Below are 19,030 nucleotides of genomic sequence, written 5' to 3' on the forward strand. Positions count from 1 at the left end.
TATTTCACTTAGCATTGTTGTTCGGTCGCTAAGTTGTATTCGACTCTTTGTGACCCCATGGATTGCAGCACAGCAGGCTTCTCTGTCCTCCACTGTCTCCTTGAGTTTGCTTAGATTCACTTGGCCTATATGATCATTATTCTGAATTCCTATCCTTTCTCGGTGGGTACATCCTCTCCTGTGGTTTAGCTGTGGTTTTTCGGAGTGGTCAGTACCAAATCCTATTTGTTGTGATATTCAAGTAGTTGGTGATAGGATTGTATCTACTCCCGAGGATAGAAAGAGCCTGTGTCCCCACCATTCTCCTTGTCTCAAAGATCCAGAGATCAGAATCCAACTAACATACATGGACCACTTGGATTCATTGACAAAGAGAACAGGGACTCTTCTGCAGCCTTGGTTGACTTTCTCTCCAGGGTGCATGAGTCTCTGCAGGGTCCAAGCCATCTCTGTGATCTTCCCTGGAGTTTTCTGAAGCTGGTCTCAGCTCATTCCAGCCCATGAAAGAGAAGAGCCTGTTACCTGTTGTCAGCTGTCACTGCCCCCAGATACCAGTGCTTCACCAGTCGAGGGAGATAGAGACCCTGGAGGGGAGTGAACCGTGTTGCTTATTTCCCTCTTCGCAAACCAGAAACATCTAAGCTGGGTTATCTGGGCTCTTTAATGAGCTGGAGGGGAGTCTCTGGACCCTCTGAAATTGGACGCACACTTTACCAAGGAGAAACTTGGTGAGGTTCTAGACTCTAAAACGGTTCAGAACAGTCATACCTGACCAGTGGAAGCTCATTTAATCATTGTTTCTGTAAATTATGAGCATCCACCATTTTCACTCAGCACCAGTAAATCCTAGCCCTGCTCCTTCCTAGCTGTGTGTCTGTAAGCAAGTTCCTTAACTTCACTGTGCTTCATTTCCCCCATCTGTGAAGTGACAGTAATATAGCACTTGCTTTATAGGATTGTGAGCATTAACGAATGAATATTTAATTGCTCAAAATAGCGTCTGGTTTATAGTAAGCACTCACTCTTCTTCCTAACTGTAGGAATCTTACCAGTAATATTCTGCATGCTATGTTGGTTAAACATTGGTTAATACGTTCACTATTACTGTTGTCATTATAATTTAAAAAGTGTGTCAGTAGTCTTTTTTTATTTTTTTTTCAGGTGGCAAACTGGGCCACAAATTAATTAATAATAACTTCCTCTTATTCTTTTGTCAGTTGATTGAAAAATTATTGTTGCAAATGAACAAACGTAGTTGAAATACTACCTGCTTTGGAAGAAGTCTCCGTTTCATTGTAAGGGTTTTGTGTAAGAGAAAAGCGGAGATGGAAATCTTTCTTCTGAACATGAAACTCACTAAAGGGTTACATTGATAAGCTATATTTGCTTAGATCTTTGTGCTAAAATAAGTATTTTGGATCCTGACTATACCTTTCCAAATTGTGTGTATATGTGTGTATAAAATTGTTAATTTCCAAATCCAAGTAATTTTTAGATTTTTTTTTTGGAAAAGCAGTCTTAATATTGTCTACAAAGGCAAAAAAAAAAAAAAGGCTAGAAAACTCTCAAATAGAAAGGAGTAACATGTTAAATTTAATGCCCAAACATGGTCAGCTGGCTATTCCACATCTTGGAGAACAGAGATCTAAATTGTATCCCCTTTGTTAGACCTGTCGGTGGCTTATACTGATTGCAACAGTGAAGGAGTAGATGAATCTACTTTTGTTGTGAAAGAAAAAGTGTAATAGCGCTGTTGAAACTCTCTGGAGGCCAGATATCCCCATATCCCATCAGAGATACCATCAGAGATATTTGTATCATATGGAACCTTATTTTCCAGGAGCATTTTAGGAAAACCTTTTTGGCATCTTGATTGCTATCCTTCACAGTTTGACACATTAAAAAATTAAGAATTATTGCAGCCTAAATCTGATTTCTGAGAATTGACTATAACTGAACAAATATCTTTTTCTTATTTCAGGGCAATTTTAAATTTAAAAAAGTACTTAATGAGTTTAGCCTTTTATGCACTTAAAGTGTTTGACTGGAAGAATAATTGGTGGAAATAGGAGAAATTACAGGGAAATGGATTTGTAATTAATTTGTAAAATTCCCTTCTTGCCAGAAGGAATATTTTAGATTTGGACAGAAATTGACATTTTGATTGTATTTGAAGTCACAGAGGCCAGGATTCTCAGACTGGCTGGAGCTAGCCAGAACTGGAATATTCTGGAATATTTGAAGTTACTTTCCTAGGAAACGGAGAATATAAAGTAAGGTATGTTATACTGTCACTTAATGTCTCTCTTTGAGTCTTACTGGAAAATTGAAGGAAAGAAGTTTTTGTTAAACAGACATGAATAGTTGAATTTGTCAGACATTTTTCATTAGTTTTTGTTTTGAAGCATTTTGTAAACTATGTTGGTGTCTTCGAGTTCTAGATTCTCATCTCGAACCTTCCAAATTTGTTCCTGTATTTGTTTCCTAGGGTCACCACATCAGCCTATCACAGACTGGGTGGCTTACGCGCCGTTTCCTTGCACTTGTGGAGACAGGAGTGTGAGTCGAGGTGTGGCAGAGTGGCTTCGCCTGGAGGCGTTTCTCCATGGCTGCAGATTAGAGCTCCCCTTCTCGTGTCCTCTTGATCTTCCTTTCTTGCTGTGTGTCATCTGTGTACTCATCTCTTCTTGTAAGGACATCAGTCATATTTTGTTAGAGCCCTCCTTAATGACCTCATTTTAACTTAATTGCCTCTTTAAAGACCCCATCTCCAAACCCAATCATATTTTGAGTACTCGGTGTTAGGACTTAAATATAGGAATTGGGCAGAAGTGAGGGGAGTACAGTTCAACCCCTAATAGTTCTCTTATCCTTTCTTCATCTGACTGTGTGTGGGTCAACAGGAAAGCGCTATAATAGAATTTGTTCAGTTTTCAGCACCACCCTTGAATGTAGCCATTATTTTCAAGGTGAGTTTACAGGAATGGTGTGTTGGGGCCTATTTCCCAACATGCTTTTTTTCTTTGAGGCCTGTGGATCAAAATTTAATGACTTTAGATCTTTATTTTGAAATCCTGTATTCCCAGGAGGTAGAGTTTCAGTATTTTAATAGGTATATGTTAGATTCCATTTTGGACAAAGACTCTCTTTGACCTGAAAAAGCAAAACCAAAAATAATGACATCAGTTGTCCTTTCAGGCCAGAATAACAACAAACGAAAAAAGATAGAGACCTATTATGCCAAATACCATTATGAAACCCAGTTTTATGTAACAGGACAATTTTCTCATATTTCAGCAGGTAATCATACCTATACTGCTTTGCTCAGTTGAACAAGTTCTTCTTTCAAAAGATGGCTTTCACAAACTGGGTCTTGGTAGTATCTGTCAATTAGACTTGTATTTAATAAAGAAGTTACTTTAAGTTATGTTAATTTAACATAATATTATTTGGGTGTTAGAACATTCTCTTACCACATACTTCTTGTGAGTATCTCATGTGTCTTGTCTGTAAAATGACAGTGAAACAAGGAGCAAGTTCGTGAACATGGAGGGATTTGATAAATTTCATTGCCATGCAGATATTAGTTATGATGTGTACATGGGTCTTCTGCTTTTAGGGACAGCTTCTGCCTTGACTAAGCAGCTGGGCCTCCGCTTACCACCTAAAAGAAACCCTACCCTCTGTTTAAGGAACTGTGAAAATTTTACATCACCCTCTTTCTGTATAATGGCCAGGTTAACACATAGTTCATTGGTCTGATGCCTCTCCTCACTCTTTAGGACTTTCTCCTCTTTTAAACCTGTGGTTGTTGTTCAGTTACTAAGCTGTGTCCAACTCTTTGCGACCTCATGGACTGCAGCACGCCAGGCTTCCCTGTCCTTCACTGTCTTGCTGAATTTGCTCAAACTCATGTCCATTGAGTTGGTGATGCCATCCAACCATCTCATTCTCTGTTGTCCCCTTCTCCTCCTGCCCTCAGTTTTTCCCAGCATCAGGGTCCTTTCCAATGAGTCAGCTCTTCACAGCAAGTGGTCAAAGTAGTGGAGGTTCAACTTCAGCATGAGTCCTTCCAGTGAACATTCAGGGTTGATTTCCTTTAGGATTGACTGGTTTGATCTCCTTGCAGTCCAAGGGACTCTCAATTTGAAAGCATCAATTCTTTAGTGCTCAGCCTTCTTTATGGTCCAACTCATATCTGTACACAACTACTGGAAAAACCATAGCTTTGGCTATATGGACCTTTGTCAGCAAAGTGATGGCTCTGCTTTTTAATACGCTGTCTGGGTTTGTCATAGCTTTCCTTCCAAGGAGCAAGCGTCTGTAAACTTGAGTAATTATGTAATTCTTTAGTAGGGTAGGTTTTGTTACAAACATATAAATGAAACACCCATTTAAACCTTTAGACATGCCTCAGTGTTAATATTCATTTGAAGTTAACTTCAGTGTGTAATTAAAATTTGTCTGAATTTTGTTCCCCTTGAGGATTGCTTGCCTGTTATGTAGTTACCCATTCTTAAAATCTTTAGAGTTATTAGATAATCAACATAATAAGGTATATTTAAAAGTTTAAGTCAGAGAAAACACATTGAGCATTTTATCTGCTTTTGATTATTTAGCACAGTGGAAGGGTTCTGATTGAAGAGACAATAATGTCAGTCAAGTCAGATATCTTTACCTTAATAATGTTTCATAATATAAAAACAAAAACTTTGGATACGTTGCTTTAACTTTTATTAAGTTTTATTTTACAGTTATTTCTGATGTCCATAAAATTTCTAAACATTATTAAAAATATCTGTACACCCTTTACTAACATTTACATTTGCTTTATTTTTACCCTGTACCCATATCTTAATTTCTCTCTGTCCTCTTTACCTGAAACATTTCAGAGTAAGTTGTAGGCCTGGTGCTCCTTTACCTCTAAACATCTATCCCCTAAAAGCAAGAAAGCTGTTTTACGTTGCCACATTACCATTATCAACATCAGAATATTAAGATTGACATATTGCCCTCTCCCAGTCCATATACCATCTTCACATGTCACGAGTTGTCCACTAATGTCTTTTATAGTAAAAATACAACATTTTAATATTGGTTCCGGATCTTATGTTGTATCTGCTTGCCATGATTTTTTAGTCTTTATCTGGAGCAGTTCCTTAGTCTTTTTTTTTTTTTTTGTCACCTATGACCTTGACATTTTTTTAAATGAGCACAGGCCATTTGTTTTATAGAGTGTCCTTCATTTTGTGTTTGTCTTTTTTCTCTTTGAGTATATCCAGACATTGCATATTCAGCAAGAATATTACAGAAATGCCGTTCTTCCATGAGCACCATTATAGGAGACACGCAGTGTCTGTTTATCCCATTACTGGTGATGTTGCCTTGGTTACGGTGGCATGTCTTGGATTTCCCCACAGTAATGTTAGTGTTTCTCCGCTTGTCATTGATGAAGGTATTTTATAGGTGGATACTTTAGGACTTTAGGACTCTGGAAATATCTGTCTTTCCTTCACTAGTTTCAGATACTTCCTAATTGGTATTTAGGACTTCCCAGGTGGTGCTAGTGGTAAAGAGCCTGCCTGCCAATGCAGGCGACTTGAGAGATGCAGGTTCAATCACTGGAAGATCACCAGGAAGATCCCCTGGAGGAGGGCATGGCAACCCACTCTAATGTTCTTGCCAGGAGAATCCCATGGAGAGAGGAGCCTGGTAAGCTATGGTCTAGAGCCTCGCAAAGAGTTGTACACACCTGAAGTAACTTAGCATGCACGCATGCAGTTGGTATTTGAGGAGGAATAAAGGTCACAGTGGCAGTGGCAGAATTTATGATTATAACTTTTACAAAGGCAGATAATGACAACACAATTCCAGAAACATTTAGCTTTTCTAAGTTTACTACTATTGAAATTTGATACATCGAGTACTCATGTGAAGTGAAACCTGGTTTACTTTGCCACTGCATTTGATAAGCTCATTTATTCATTTTTTTGGGAAATACATTTGAAGCAAAAAATTAGAGGGAGTGGCAAGAAATCTAGATTCAAATACTGACGATAGTGACAGTCTGATGGTGACCGAGAAGACAGCTAAAGTAAATTTGCAAACAGATCTATAAAAACTGCCTGGCCGTGACCATCTAATGTAGGCATATATAACTATACATACTCATAGATTTTGAGTGTGATTATGTATCTTAACATGGCATTTGATGATCGTCATTTGTACCTGTTTGAATAAAAGATTCATAACGAGGTTTGTAATTGGCATTGCCAGTGCTGATTTATCAGCTGTTGATAGAACCTGCGAGACTTCCTAGGTGGCTCAGTGGTAAAGAATCCACCTGCCAGTGCAGGAGGTGCGAATTTGATCCCTGAGTCAGGAAGATCCCCTGGAGAAGAAAACAACCCACTCCAGTATTCTTGCCTGGAAAATTCCACGGACAGAGGAGTCTGGAGGCTACAGTCCATTGAGTTGCAAAGAGTCAGACACGATTTAGCAACTAACAACAACAGCAGCAGAACCTGCAAGGTGGCATTGACCTGATAAATACATCCCCATCAATAACTTGCCTTTGAGAATTAATAAATTCTGATTTGGATGGGCTTCTCTCATAGCTCAGTTGGTAAAGAATCCGCTTGCAATACACGAGATCCTGGTTTGATTCCTGGGTCAGGAAGATCTACTGGAGAAGGGATAGGCTACCCACTCCAGTATTCTTGGGCTTCCCTTGTGGCTCAGCTGGTAAAGAATCCACCCACAATGCAGGAGACGTGGGTTTGATCCCTGGGTTGGGAAGATCCCCTGGAGAAGGGAAAGGCTACCCACTCCAGTATTCTGGCCTGGAGAATTCCATGGACTGTATAGTTCATGGGGTCGCAAAGAGTCGGACACTACTGAGTGACTTTCACTCTTTTTTTGGGCTTGTGTGTGTGTGTGTATATGTGTATGTTTTCCCTCTCTCCATCTTGTTCGCTTTTTTGGCTAGGTATTAATTTTGCTGACCAAACCTCAAGGTTCAGGTACTAGAATGTCAGTATATTAATCTCTAATGCACAATCGTACTATCTGGAAGATCCTTTATTCATGTTTCTTGGAACTAGCACATATTTCTTTGGGGCAGGAAATTGATGTGTGAAGACCAACAATTTGTTTGGTGAGGATAGAGTCACATAAGGGAATTGGGTTTTGTAATGTGTTAGCCAGAAATTTTATTTTGTTTTTTTCTGTACAATGTTCCAGAAAAACCCAAACAACCATTTTGGCCAACCCAATATTTTGAATGTTTAAGGCATTGTTTCTAAATGTGTGTTCTTTGGGATCCTCAGTCCATAAAGATAGTCTGCAAAAGGAGGAGGTGTATGGTTAGATAAATGCTGTACAGTCTCCTTTCAGAGTCCTGAGGCGTATTTGCAGGTTAATGTGTTTGAGGAGTCTTTCAGAAAAAAGCAAAAACCTGTTTAACTTAGATTAACTCAGTGTTTCCCAAATAGAAGTTACTCAGAATTGTCCTCCCCTGACACAGTAGTCCTCAGAATAGATGTTTATTAACATCATACTTTCAGAGGTTGTTTTTTATTCTAGATTGGACATGGTTTTGTAGGTTGGAAATGATGAATTTCTTGGTTTACCGGAAGCCAGTGTTTGAGTCTTTTTTCCTTCTTATATTTGTTTCAGTTAACCTTTACTTTCCATTGATTTTATCCCCTTCCCTTCTTTTCTTTCATTTTTGTTTTTTTAATGATATTTTTAAAACATTTAATGAATTATGTTTTGGCGTGGGAATGATTTTTTCTCTTTGTAATCTCTGTTCTTCTTAAGCATTGAGTTTAACTTGCACAGGGAAACTATTTTTAAGTTTTCGGGGGTGGTGGGTAGACATGGTTATTTAGTCAGTGTTATAAGATGGCTGATGATAATAATAATACAGGGTCTAAAGGAAATGCTTCGCATATCCTGTTGAATAACTTTGGAATTCTGTTAAAATGTATTTAGAAGAATTTCTTTTAAAAATGTTTAAATTTATGTTTTCCTTTAAAAAGACTTATTTCTGTTATCTGAAAAATTTAGGTACATCAGACTATCTTGTGTACTTTAACAGTATTTGAACCTCAGTGGATATTTTTTTAAATTCTTTAATGATTCTGTCTTTAGTAGGTAGTTATTTTAGTTGTCTGCTGATTTTATTTTGTAATAATTGCTGCTCACTAAGATTATAAAATGTTGTGTTACTGTTATATAACTCTGAATTGGGTTAAAGTGGGTCTAATTTTAGATTCTATTCAATAGAACTTTAATAAAGTTTTTTCCTATACATTTATAAGGAGGTCTTCTAAGGTGTAACAGAGCCTTACAATGAATTTGGGTCTTTAGACTTTCATAATGATGTATTTTATAAAAGATAACAGCACAGAATTGTTTAGCTGTTTATCTTTACTGCATGCTTTCATATCCATTTTTCCTTGAGGAAGAACAGGCAGCTAATATCACCTCTGGAGGGATGTAGATTCCAACCCTGCCTCTACCGCTTACTAGAGACATGACTCTGAATTTGCTACTCTTTCATGCATTCATTCAATGTCTATTTCTTTGTCTAGTATATAGTATGTGCTTTTCTGAGCGATAGATATAGAAGGATGAAATTAAATCATTTTGTGAGCTTTTAAAAATGTTTTCTTACTTAACAAAGGTAGTGGATAGTATTGATATAAAAAGCCCTTGGTCACATAGTAGGTTGAATAGTTGGGGTGGTGAGATGCATTCTCACGTGAAATTTATTTCCAGCAAATAATAGAATGGCTTTACATTTGCTCCTTTCTTATTATAAATATTTATCATATAGAACCTTGTTTCTCTCAAAACCATGTTTTGCTTTCAAGAATATAGATTCTAAACTATCTAATAAAATCTTTACTTAAGTATCGCATATATTTTACAAAGGGTAGATGCTTATTTTAGTGATGATTTGTCATTAAAATTATGTCAAAATGTCTTAAGATGTTGTTGAAACTGTAAACAAACTCATAACACACACAGAGCTAATTATGGATGCCATCTGTTTATTTTTACAAAGCTTTTTTTTTTTTTAAGACCATGGCATTGTCTGCTTATGATAAGCTTCAAGATTATTATAATGACTAAGTCCTGTCCTTCAATTAGTGTGGTTGAAGATGGAAAGACAATTGGTCTGTTCATTGACCTTTTCCCATGTCAGACTGTATGAAATATAACATGCCATGATAAAGAAACTATAGTGAAGTGCTTTTAAAACATGCTTAATTTTTATGAGAAAGGAAACTGATATCAAAGCAGCTGATGTGGCCAAAGTTGAAATTCTCAAAACTTATTCAGGGCTTTAGAGGGAAGGCAGATGACCTGCCCTTTACCAGCGCCCTCTGTGGCTTTATTTTAGCTCAGTTAATTTTAGGACCTCGTCAGCAGTCGATCAGATTGATAACATGTGTCTGCTGGTATCCCTGTATGTTTGTGTATGTTTCTATACATGTGCATCCCATGCGCTAGGGTGGAAGGCCAGGGATCCCCATGGCAGCATCGTCCAAAACAGTTATCAGCAATTTGCTGAGAGAGCAGTGATTTCACTGGCTCAGTGTTGCCATTGTGCATGCTAAGCACTCCCCACGCCGGTCTGGAGGGAGAGCAACCTGCAGGATCCATCTGCTCCTTTCTGCTACACTGCATTGATGCAAGAGTACGCTAATCTGGTTGCTTGTCAGGACAGGTTAGTGAAAGCATGCAAGTGGGTGAGACTCAGGCTGGACCAGTGCTGTGGAAAATCGTAAGCTGCCTCTGTGGATGCCGTGCTAAGTGTAGCAGAACAGGCTGATGATCAGCCACACTGAGGACGGTAGCTATAAATATGTAATTGTTAGTGAAGAATTAGTATAAAATTAAAAGTGTTGAACCTGGTTGGACCCCATCAAAATAAACACCGGGAAAAGTAGTACAGACAGTTTACAAACACTTTTGGGGTGTCTGTTTTTCTCACCCAGCTTTGTACTATATGGTATCGATGCTTTAATTGTATTCTCTTAGATGGTTTTCAGGTCAACAATGATTAAATATAATTAACCTCATTTTACCCAGAAATTGTTGACATTGTCTCTGCTTATTTCTGTTTATTTACTTTTTCCTATATCTGTTGGAGCTTCCCTGGTGGCTCAGCGGTAAAGCATCTGCCTTCAGTGCAGGAGACATGGGTTTGATCCCTGAGTCTGGAAAATTCACTGGAGAAGGAAATGGCAGCTCACTCTAGTATTCTTGCCTGGGAAGTCCCATGAAGAGAGGAGCCTGGTGGGCTGCAGTCCATAGGGTCACAAAAGAGTTGGACAGGACTTAGTGACTAGACCACCGCCACCACGCCTGCTGACGGGCAGATCTTGGCCTTGCAGGTCGAGCATCCCGTCACAGAGTGCATCACTGGCCTGGACCTGGTGCAAGAAATGATACGTGTTGCCAGGGGTTACCCTCTTAGGCACAAACAAGCCGATATTCCCATCAACGGCTGGGCGGTCGAATGTCGAGTTTATGCCGAGGTAAAGCGAACATTGGGAGGAGGGATGATGGGAGGAAGGGTGGTGTTTGTGTCCCGAGTCATGGGACCACATATAACTCAACAACAAGGTAAAGTTAGTGTCCTGTAACTTGGGGTCAAATATTTGATTATGCAATTGAGATGTAGAAAACTAAAGGTTAGATCATTTTGACATAACTCAAAATAGTTTTAAAGGATTGAGTTTAATTAATTTTCATGTGTTGTTTCTGGATGGAAGAATAGCTTCTAATCAGTTTAAGGAGCGAGAAAGCATTAGTTCAATATTCTTGTGCTTGAATGGACTGTGGGTTTGGTTTTGTTTGCTTATTTTCAAACCACATTGAAAATAAACAGGAGCATTTATTTCTGTGTGTATGTTAAAGAGCTACCCTAGTTACACATCAGTTGTTAATTCAGTGTTTAATTTTTTTAACAGTTTTCCTCCTAATAATTTTATTTCTTACATGAATAATCACAACTAAAATTTAAATTGCAAAGCTCTTAATTCATAATTTTAATTATGGATTTTACTCATAAACTCTCAGTTCAGTGCTTTAATATTATTTTATAACTATATTAACCACATAATTAAGCAGTCGGCATCTGAAAATGCTTCTCTCAAATGACTGAAACAAAAATGCAAGGAAATATTTATGGCATCTTTTACTTTTAGACATTGAAGCCTGTCTGTAAAATAAAAAGCAAATTAGTAGTATCTGTGTTTTAAGAATCCTGGACCTTTGTTTTGGAATGCTTTTCAAGGATCTTGAGAAATAGGTCTTGGCTTAGTTATTTTTCTTTGCATTATATTTTGAGTGGTATTCTTTTTCTTCCCTATTGTTATGACACTGAACTTATTTAATATTTATTCCGATGATCTAAGATATTTACAAATGGAGCATGTATCTAGAAGCACATGCAGAGTTACTTTTCAGGTCTTTATTTGGAGAATCTGAACGCCCAAATCTTACCATATGTGAGCTGTTTTGAGAGTAAGAAAAACAAATATCTTCAGTGCACTACATTTGTTGTTCTGAACTTGAGTATGTTTTGATGTAGCGCCTAGGTTATTTTATTTTTGCCCAAGGCATTCTAAGAAGATTTATAAAAAGTTGGAATTTTACCAGTTTCAATAAAGTATGATCAAGGTCAGGCTAAATTCTGCTTTTAGTTCTGTTTGATTTTTTTAATACACTTCTAAGTTGTCTAGAGTGAGGAGAAGACAATAATATTCCGAAATCTGTGACTTGGTAAATAGGCCCCAAAATGCTTCTTCATTGTATAAATATTTAACCTTACTTGTGCTGATTTATATTTCAAAGGCTGTGCTTCCTGTTCTTTGAACTTTCAGGACCCCTACAAGTCTTTTGGTTTGCCGTCTATTGGGAGATTGTCTCAGTATGAAGAACCAATACGTCTACCTGGTGTAAGTCATTAAGCTGTAATACCAAGCGAGAGGTTAAAATCTTGATTTATGTCACACTTTTATGTTAAAGCTTGTCAACACCAAAGGGTGTAAATTGAATGACAAGTGAAATTCATGGGGAATCACAGTGTTTTGTTTTTAATATTTTGTACTTTATGGTGTACAGGAAAGTCAGAACTCACCTAATAGGGAAGTCTGGAGACAGCTGGCTTCTAAATAAATGATAGTTCCCAATGTTCCCAGTTCTTCTGAAAATTGTAATGAAGTTTGTGGCATCTTAAGAATGGGGAATGACTTTCCTGTATTACAGTGTAATCTTTTCAATAAATCTAATCCATTTTCCCCTATATAGTCAGATGTCAAGAAATTCCAGCACACAATCAGCTCGTTAATTGACATGGATTAAGGAAAACAAAATGTGCCTCATTCTATTATGTGTCAAGGACTTTAAGAAGTGCATAGTATGTATACCACTTAAAAGTGATCAGTGTTCACTTTATTTGTACTTCTGTATTTAATGGCTGTTATTTAAATCATTTTTCTTGCATAAAAAGAACAAGGATGTACCCTTTCTGTTAATCAAGGTAATAAGTGTGTATATATGTGACATTATGTTAGCTAGTGGCTGACAAGGCTGTACCATCTGTGAATATGATTATTCCGTTTGATTACTGGTATGAAGATGGTGAAAGATTACAGGAAGAATTCTGAATTTGAAGATGTTATTGGATATATGATTTATTTCACTTTTTAAATTGTTTTTGCCCATGTACTTTCTAAAGGGACTTGACCCTTTCCAGGCTTGGAGACTCCATGCTGTGTTCAAAGCCTGAAGGCAGAAAAAAAAATTGTAAAGATTTAACAGGCATTGTGTGACGTTAAATAGCAGATGAGAAAACAAGTATCATAGGGACATATCTAAGCATTTTTTTAATCAAAGAAAAAAGTATTAAATAAGAATTCATAATGATTACTCGAGTTGTTAGAAGTTTTCACCACGTTGTAACAGCTAACAGGATGTCAAACATTTTGCCCTCGCAAGTTTTTGCAATTTGCAATTTTCAAACGTGAGACCTGTTGAAAGTACAAGTGATAATGGACAAACTCTACCCCCTACGGTCTTTGTCCCACCAAATCTTTCTTCAATTAATGCTGCAGCAGGAGTTTTATGTAATAACATTTGCAGTTGTGAGCCATCCATAGAAAGAAAAAACAATTAAAATGCCTTAAATGTTCTGCTTACTGCTGTTATTTGCTTGTGTGAATGTTGCATGTCAGCTAAATGGACCAAGGAATAGATAAAGTGACTGGGTTCGGGAGTGTGCACACTAGCTTTGTCTATCATTATTGCTGGGAGCAATCAACTTGATGCCAGCAGGACAGTAGATGCGTTGACAGCTGTAATTATGTATCTCCATGGTGATCACTTTTGGCCTGTCATGGAGGCCCACGAGTCCCCTCCCTTGGAAGCATTTAATCAGATTGGGCTGTCACTTGTCAGGTAGACATGGCGGGCTGGGAGTTGTGCTGAGGGGAGAGGTGAATCAAGAATGAAGGGTGGGACTCGGCTGGCAGTTTCACAGGGTCCACCGTGTGAAGAGAGATGTTTAAATTATGCCTGAGGTTTCCGAACAAGGGTTTGAGAATCTCACACAGGTGCTTGGGCATTGGTGGTGATGGTGGGTTTTCTTCCTTTCTGCCTTAAACCCCATCAGTTTTAACTCAGGAGATCCTTTGCAGCACTTACCTTTTTTGGTCACAAGAATATCTACTTCAGAGTTAACTTATGGTTTGTACTTTTCACATTCTGTAAGTCTCCTGTTTGCTTATGTGGCAAAGGTGAAGAGTTTCTTCTTATCTTTGACCACTATATTTTGTAAATGTGTTATTTTCAGACCACAGTTTTGTTCTGCTCAGAAATTTGGTTTCAGTTCCACTTGACTCTGTTCCTAAAGCTTTTAGTGCAAAAGCTAAAATGTATTTTTGGTATAAGCTTTGTTTAATGGAAACTTAATTTGAATTTTAATTCATTATTGGAACACTTTTTTAAAAAGCTATCACTTGGAAAAAGGCTGCATAAACAGTAAATTATAAATCAGAGTTTTCATGTTTTGTTACGGTTTTAAATTGGAAATGCCGATTTGCTTTACAAAGATATTTGTTGATTATATGTAATACTTTATTTTACCATATATATTTTAAAATGGAAATGATGTAACTTCTGTGATAATAATTTTAGTAAATAACAAAGACACAGTTGTATCTAAGAGCCCTAGGTAACTTTTACGATGGTGTTATTCAAGGTAACTAAAAATTTAGGTTATGAACTATAGGAGAACATAATAAATGTTCTTTATTGTCTATTATTTTACCAGTGGATTGACCATCAAAGTTCCACAGTAGTTTTGTAGCAGTTTATGTAGTAAATGGTAGCATATGTTTAAAGTCCAAAGTTTTAATGCTTGTACCAGTCTCAGTTTTAAACACAGCTTTAACAAGCATGCTATGATTTTAGATAATGCATACTGGTAAAATCAGCTCCTTAATATTTTGCTACTAAAATTTAAAAAATGCAAGTTCCGAGATGTCTTTTCTATTATGTAACTTGATCCACCAGTTGTCACTTTGGAGCCATTTAAATGTGGCCAGTGGGCAGATTATGATATTATTGCTTTTACAGCTGCCCTATTAATTCTTCCCTAGTTTTTATAAACACTGTGAATTTCATAGAGCTTCAACTTATGCCCTGAAGTGTGTTTTCAGAAAATAAGAAAGCCAAATATATGTTTTAAGTGCGCTGAATGACTTTCCTTTAGAATGAAGGTTTTTCTATATGAATGTTCATGCAAATATAAATATCTATATTTTTGCTTGACACTTTTACAAGTATATACATAAAAGCACTCTGGGTACATGCTAATGTTATCTTCTTAAACCTTACAAAGAAGATAACAGTAGTATGATTTTTTTTTTTAAGAGAATGAAACCATGGCTTATCTTTTGATGTCACTGTTTAATAAAGCCATCATCGAACTCTCATGTGGATATCCTAGACAAGAGGGTCTACATGTGGTCCCTTGATAATTGCCTAAATTAAAATATTAAAGGCCTAACAGCCGCTGTGTTGACCTTTTTCTGCCTTGCTGCAGACAGATGAGCGGCTGTTTATTAGGCAGGCTTCTTCCCACAGGTGAAGAGCTCCGTGAATTTGCCTCTTCTCTTCCCACCCCTTTACCATGTTGGGCATCAAAGTCCTGCTGTTCTAGCAGCTTCCATTAAATCCTTCTATCCTTAAGACCCCTAGGACATGTTTGACTGTCTCGACTGTTTTGATTAGCTTTTAAATACTTCACATTCCAAAACTTCAGCACAATAATTTAATAAATATTTCATCCTCAGCAACTGCTCATTTGAAAGTTTTACATGGCTAACCTTTGTGCCTTACTGCTGTTATCAAACAGGGAGATGAAAACAAGACTCAGCGATGTACTAACTAACTTGTTGGCTGGTTAACAGCAATCAGCTTCTTCAAAAGAATATTTTGAACTTGTGCTTTTTTTTCCCCCTCCCATGAAAATGGCAAAATCAGAACTCTAATTGGGGCTGTGTCCTTACAAAGCAAAGCCGTGAGAAAAGCTGTGTAAACATTAAATTCTCAGGGGACTGACAGTAACAGAAAAAAAAAAAAAAGCGTTTTACAGTTGAGAGGGTGAGGCAGAAAAGGAAAGTGTTACAGAGATGAAAGCCACAGGACCAGTGTTCCTATGGAGCTGATGAGCAGAACTCCGAGTCCTGATGCGTGGCCTGGCTGGGGACCTCACTGGAATGCCCGGCAGACTCATGCTCTGTTTCAGCTGGAAGACACCCTCAAATTGCTCCAAACACATCCCACTATAGTGATCTAGATTTTTTTTTTTTTGCTCTTCCTTAGTTCCTTTAGCAGATTAACAAAAATATATACATTGAACTGTGTTAATAACAGATAAAGATAATTTGATCTCTCTTTATTTTTAGATTGTTTTTCTCCTTCCTGGAAGCAGAAATATTATTTGAGATTAAAATTATCCACCTGCCTCATGGAAATTAAATTTGTTGTTAGAAAAAATAGCTTCACACTCTGAACTCTCTTTTCTCTTCTCTTCTTTCTCCCAGGTCCGAGTTGACAGCGGCATTCAACCAGGAAGTGATATTAGCATTTATTATGATCCGATGATCTCGAAAGTTAGTTCCACTCTTAACGGTTCCTTTCAGTTTTCTTCTGAAATGACAATGGACATATATAATTAAAAAGTCTGGAACGGGGCCTTTACCTGAATCATGTGCCGTAATTAAACACATAGTTAGGGCCACCAATGGAAAAGTGAAAGCTGGGCAGCTTTTCTTTCTCTTAAGAGAAATTTCAGCATCTTGTTAGTTGCCAGCACTCCCTGCTCCCCAGTCTAATCACACCGTCACCCCAAGTCCCACAGTAACAAACTTCTCTAACCAGTGGCAGCAAGCTAGCTCAGTACAGAGAGAAGGAATTACATTGTTTCTTGACCAGTCGTGAGCATTGCCGAGATGAAAGTATGAATGACGGGGTGATATCAAGAAGTTGAGGTAATAGGCTGTGTTTGTTAAGAGGACTTTTCACCTTGTCGCTTCGGTTTTTATGAATCAGTAATTACGTAGATTTAACATAATTAAATTTTATGTAAGACTATGAGATGTCTTTTTGAAATTTGACTTTCCAGAATAAATTAACCAATCCACTTAAAATTTTAGATCTTTTAACATTTTTGAATCTTACAGAATGTAAGATTCTGATGCTAGTGGTAGAAACTGGATTTTATTTAGAACATATATATATATATATATATATTTTTTTTTTTTTCTAAAGTGATAGGCCTGTGTTGAAACCCCTGTTTCTTTTTTTTTTTTTTTGACCTTGCTGCTCAGTTTGTGGGATCTTAGTTCTCCAACCAGGGATTGAACCTAAGCCCTGGCAGTGAGCGCACTGAGTTCCACCCACTGGACCATGAGGGAATTCCCAATCCTGTTTCTTAAGATGGTTTTTTTTTCTTCCAAGTGTGCTTTTTCATGTAGTTGTAGTAACCGACCTATTTTTTCATTTTTCTTTTTTCACTTAAGTTTTTACACTGATACTGTTAAAATGAACTTTAGGTGTTAGAGAAACATTGTTTAATTAAAATAAAAACAAAATATTATAGATACATGGTTTCATTTTTAGATAAATTACATTGCTATTCAGAAAAATGACCTGAAAATTAATTTTCAACCTGGCTTGATATTGAAGAGCTAATTAAATGTACCAAAAACTTGCAAATTACAGATTGTCTCATATAATAACCAGAAAATTATTTTATGAATAGTTAAGTTCCTGTTGCCAATTTGTATATGGTCTAGAGCACATAAACAGGCCCCGAATCATACAGAACAGTAAGATTTTCTGTTTTTCTAACACAGGAACCCTTTGCCTCTGTGCTCTATTATGTGTTAAATTAGCTATTCAGGGTATCAGACTTGAAGGGAGAGAAAAAACAAATCTTGCCTAATCCTCCTCTATTCCAGATGTTTATATTCATCCCATCCTAAATGTTGACAATTTTGATAGCTTTCCTTTCAGATTTTTTTATGCTTGTTTTTGTTACATTTTGGTTTACCTCAAGTAACTCTTTTCTGTGATAGTGAAATCTAGGAGAAAAGTCTGAAATAGCTGATTTCTGATATTTTGCTTAGTTGAAAAAATCTTAATTGATATAGTTTGTACTAACAACTGAATGAATGAAATTTCAAAATATATTCTGGAAATGTGTTATGAAATACTTTACCTTTTACTAGGATGAGATGTTTGACTTACGGATAGATTGATCTCTACCTGTCTATATAAGCGTTTGTTTGCTTGCTTTTAGCTTGTCACGTATGGTTCTGATAGAACAGAAGCACTAAAGAGAATGGAAGATGCCCTGGATAATTATGTTATTCGAGGTAAAAACAAACACTCGAGGTTATGTTGTTATACCTGGAGTCTCGTGCTAGAAAACAGCACGAAGGCTTATTAAGTAGAGAATTCAGCAGAACATTTGCTTAGTACGTGTTTAAGTAAAAATAAGAAAAGCTTGGATTAAGCTGACATGCTAATTAAGAATAGGTATTTCATTTTGTGTAGCAATCCTATTCTTTACATGTGTATCTGAAATGAACTTATTTAATTGAACTTGTTGTTTATGACCGCTCCTGGATGGACATTTAGCGCTCTTCATTCTGGAGTTTCTTACTGTTGAGTGCAGTTCAACAGCCAGTTTCGTCTGTTTTTGTTGTTTTGTTTGCATTGTTTTGAAGTATGAAACTTAAAAACATATGGAGATTAAAACGATAAGAGTAGAGGGAATAGCTCTTTGTTTCTCTGAATTAGAGCAAATTATAAAATATTTTCTAGCAAATGCCATTCTCTTACCTCGTGTATATACAGGATGCCTAACCAAGTGTGATCCTGCAAGCCTTCAGGGTGTGTGGTGATAATGGTATTAGGAGCAGCCATTAAATTTAAATAATTCAAGTTATACTTATTCCCCTTAAGGAGTAAATTACAGTATAAATTTTATTAGCAACTTTCATTAGTAATGAAAAGATCATTTTAGTTTAGCCTAACATAAATTATCATCAGCTTCAGAATAATGGACTTTCATATCAAATTTAAAGTGTGAAATATGAGTTCACTTTGAATTAAGAATAAATTGTCTGGATCTAAGAACATCCTTCATCTTCTCCAGCATTCTGCTTCATCTTCTCTAGCATTCTGCTTCATCTTCTCCAGCATTCTGCTTCATCTTCTCCAGCATTCTGCTTCATCTTCTCCAGCATTCTGCTTCATCTCCTCCAGCATTCTGCTTCATCTCCTCCAGCATTCTGCTTCATCTCCTCCAGCATTCTGCTTCATCTCCTCCAGCATTCTGCTTCATCTCCTCCAGCATTCTGCTTCATCTTCTCCAGCATTCTGCTTCATCTTCTCCAGCATTCTGCTTCATCTTCTCCAGCATTCTGCTTCATCT

The 19,030-nt window shown here is 37.0% G+C and overlaps 1 protein-coding gene across 1 annotated transcript in view; it reads left to right on the forward strand.

The window, feature by feature from the left end:
- Nucleotides 1–19,030, forward strand: part of PCCA (propionyl-CoA carboxylase subunit alpha) — a 381,462-nt gene that overhangs the window by 174,670 nt on the left and 187,762 nt on the right. The window contains exons 13-16 of the mRNA XM_040267408.1: nucleotides 10,410–10,553; nucleotides 11,904–11,978; nucleotides 16,131–16,199; nucleotides 17,891–17,966. Coding sequence (XP_040123342.1) covers nucleotides 10,410–10,553; nucleotides 11,904–11,978; nucleotides 16,131–16,199; nucleotides 17,891–17,966 — 364 coding nt within the window. The remainder of the gene's footprint in view (nucleotides 1–10,409; nucleotides 10,554–11,903; nucleotides 11,979–16,130; nucleotides 16,200–17,890; nucleotides 17,967–19,030) is intronic.

The sequence above is a fragment of the Oryx dammah genome, unplaced genomic scaffold, assembly GCF_014754425.2.
Source record: "Oryx dammah isolate SB20612 unplaced genomic scaffold, SCBI_Odam_1.1 HiC_scaffold_24, whole genome shotgun sequence".
Classification (NCBI taxonomy): domain Eukaryota; kingdom Metazoa; phylum Chordata; class Mammalia; order Artiodactyla; family Bovidae; genus Oryx; species Oryx dammah.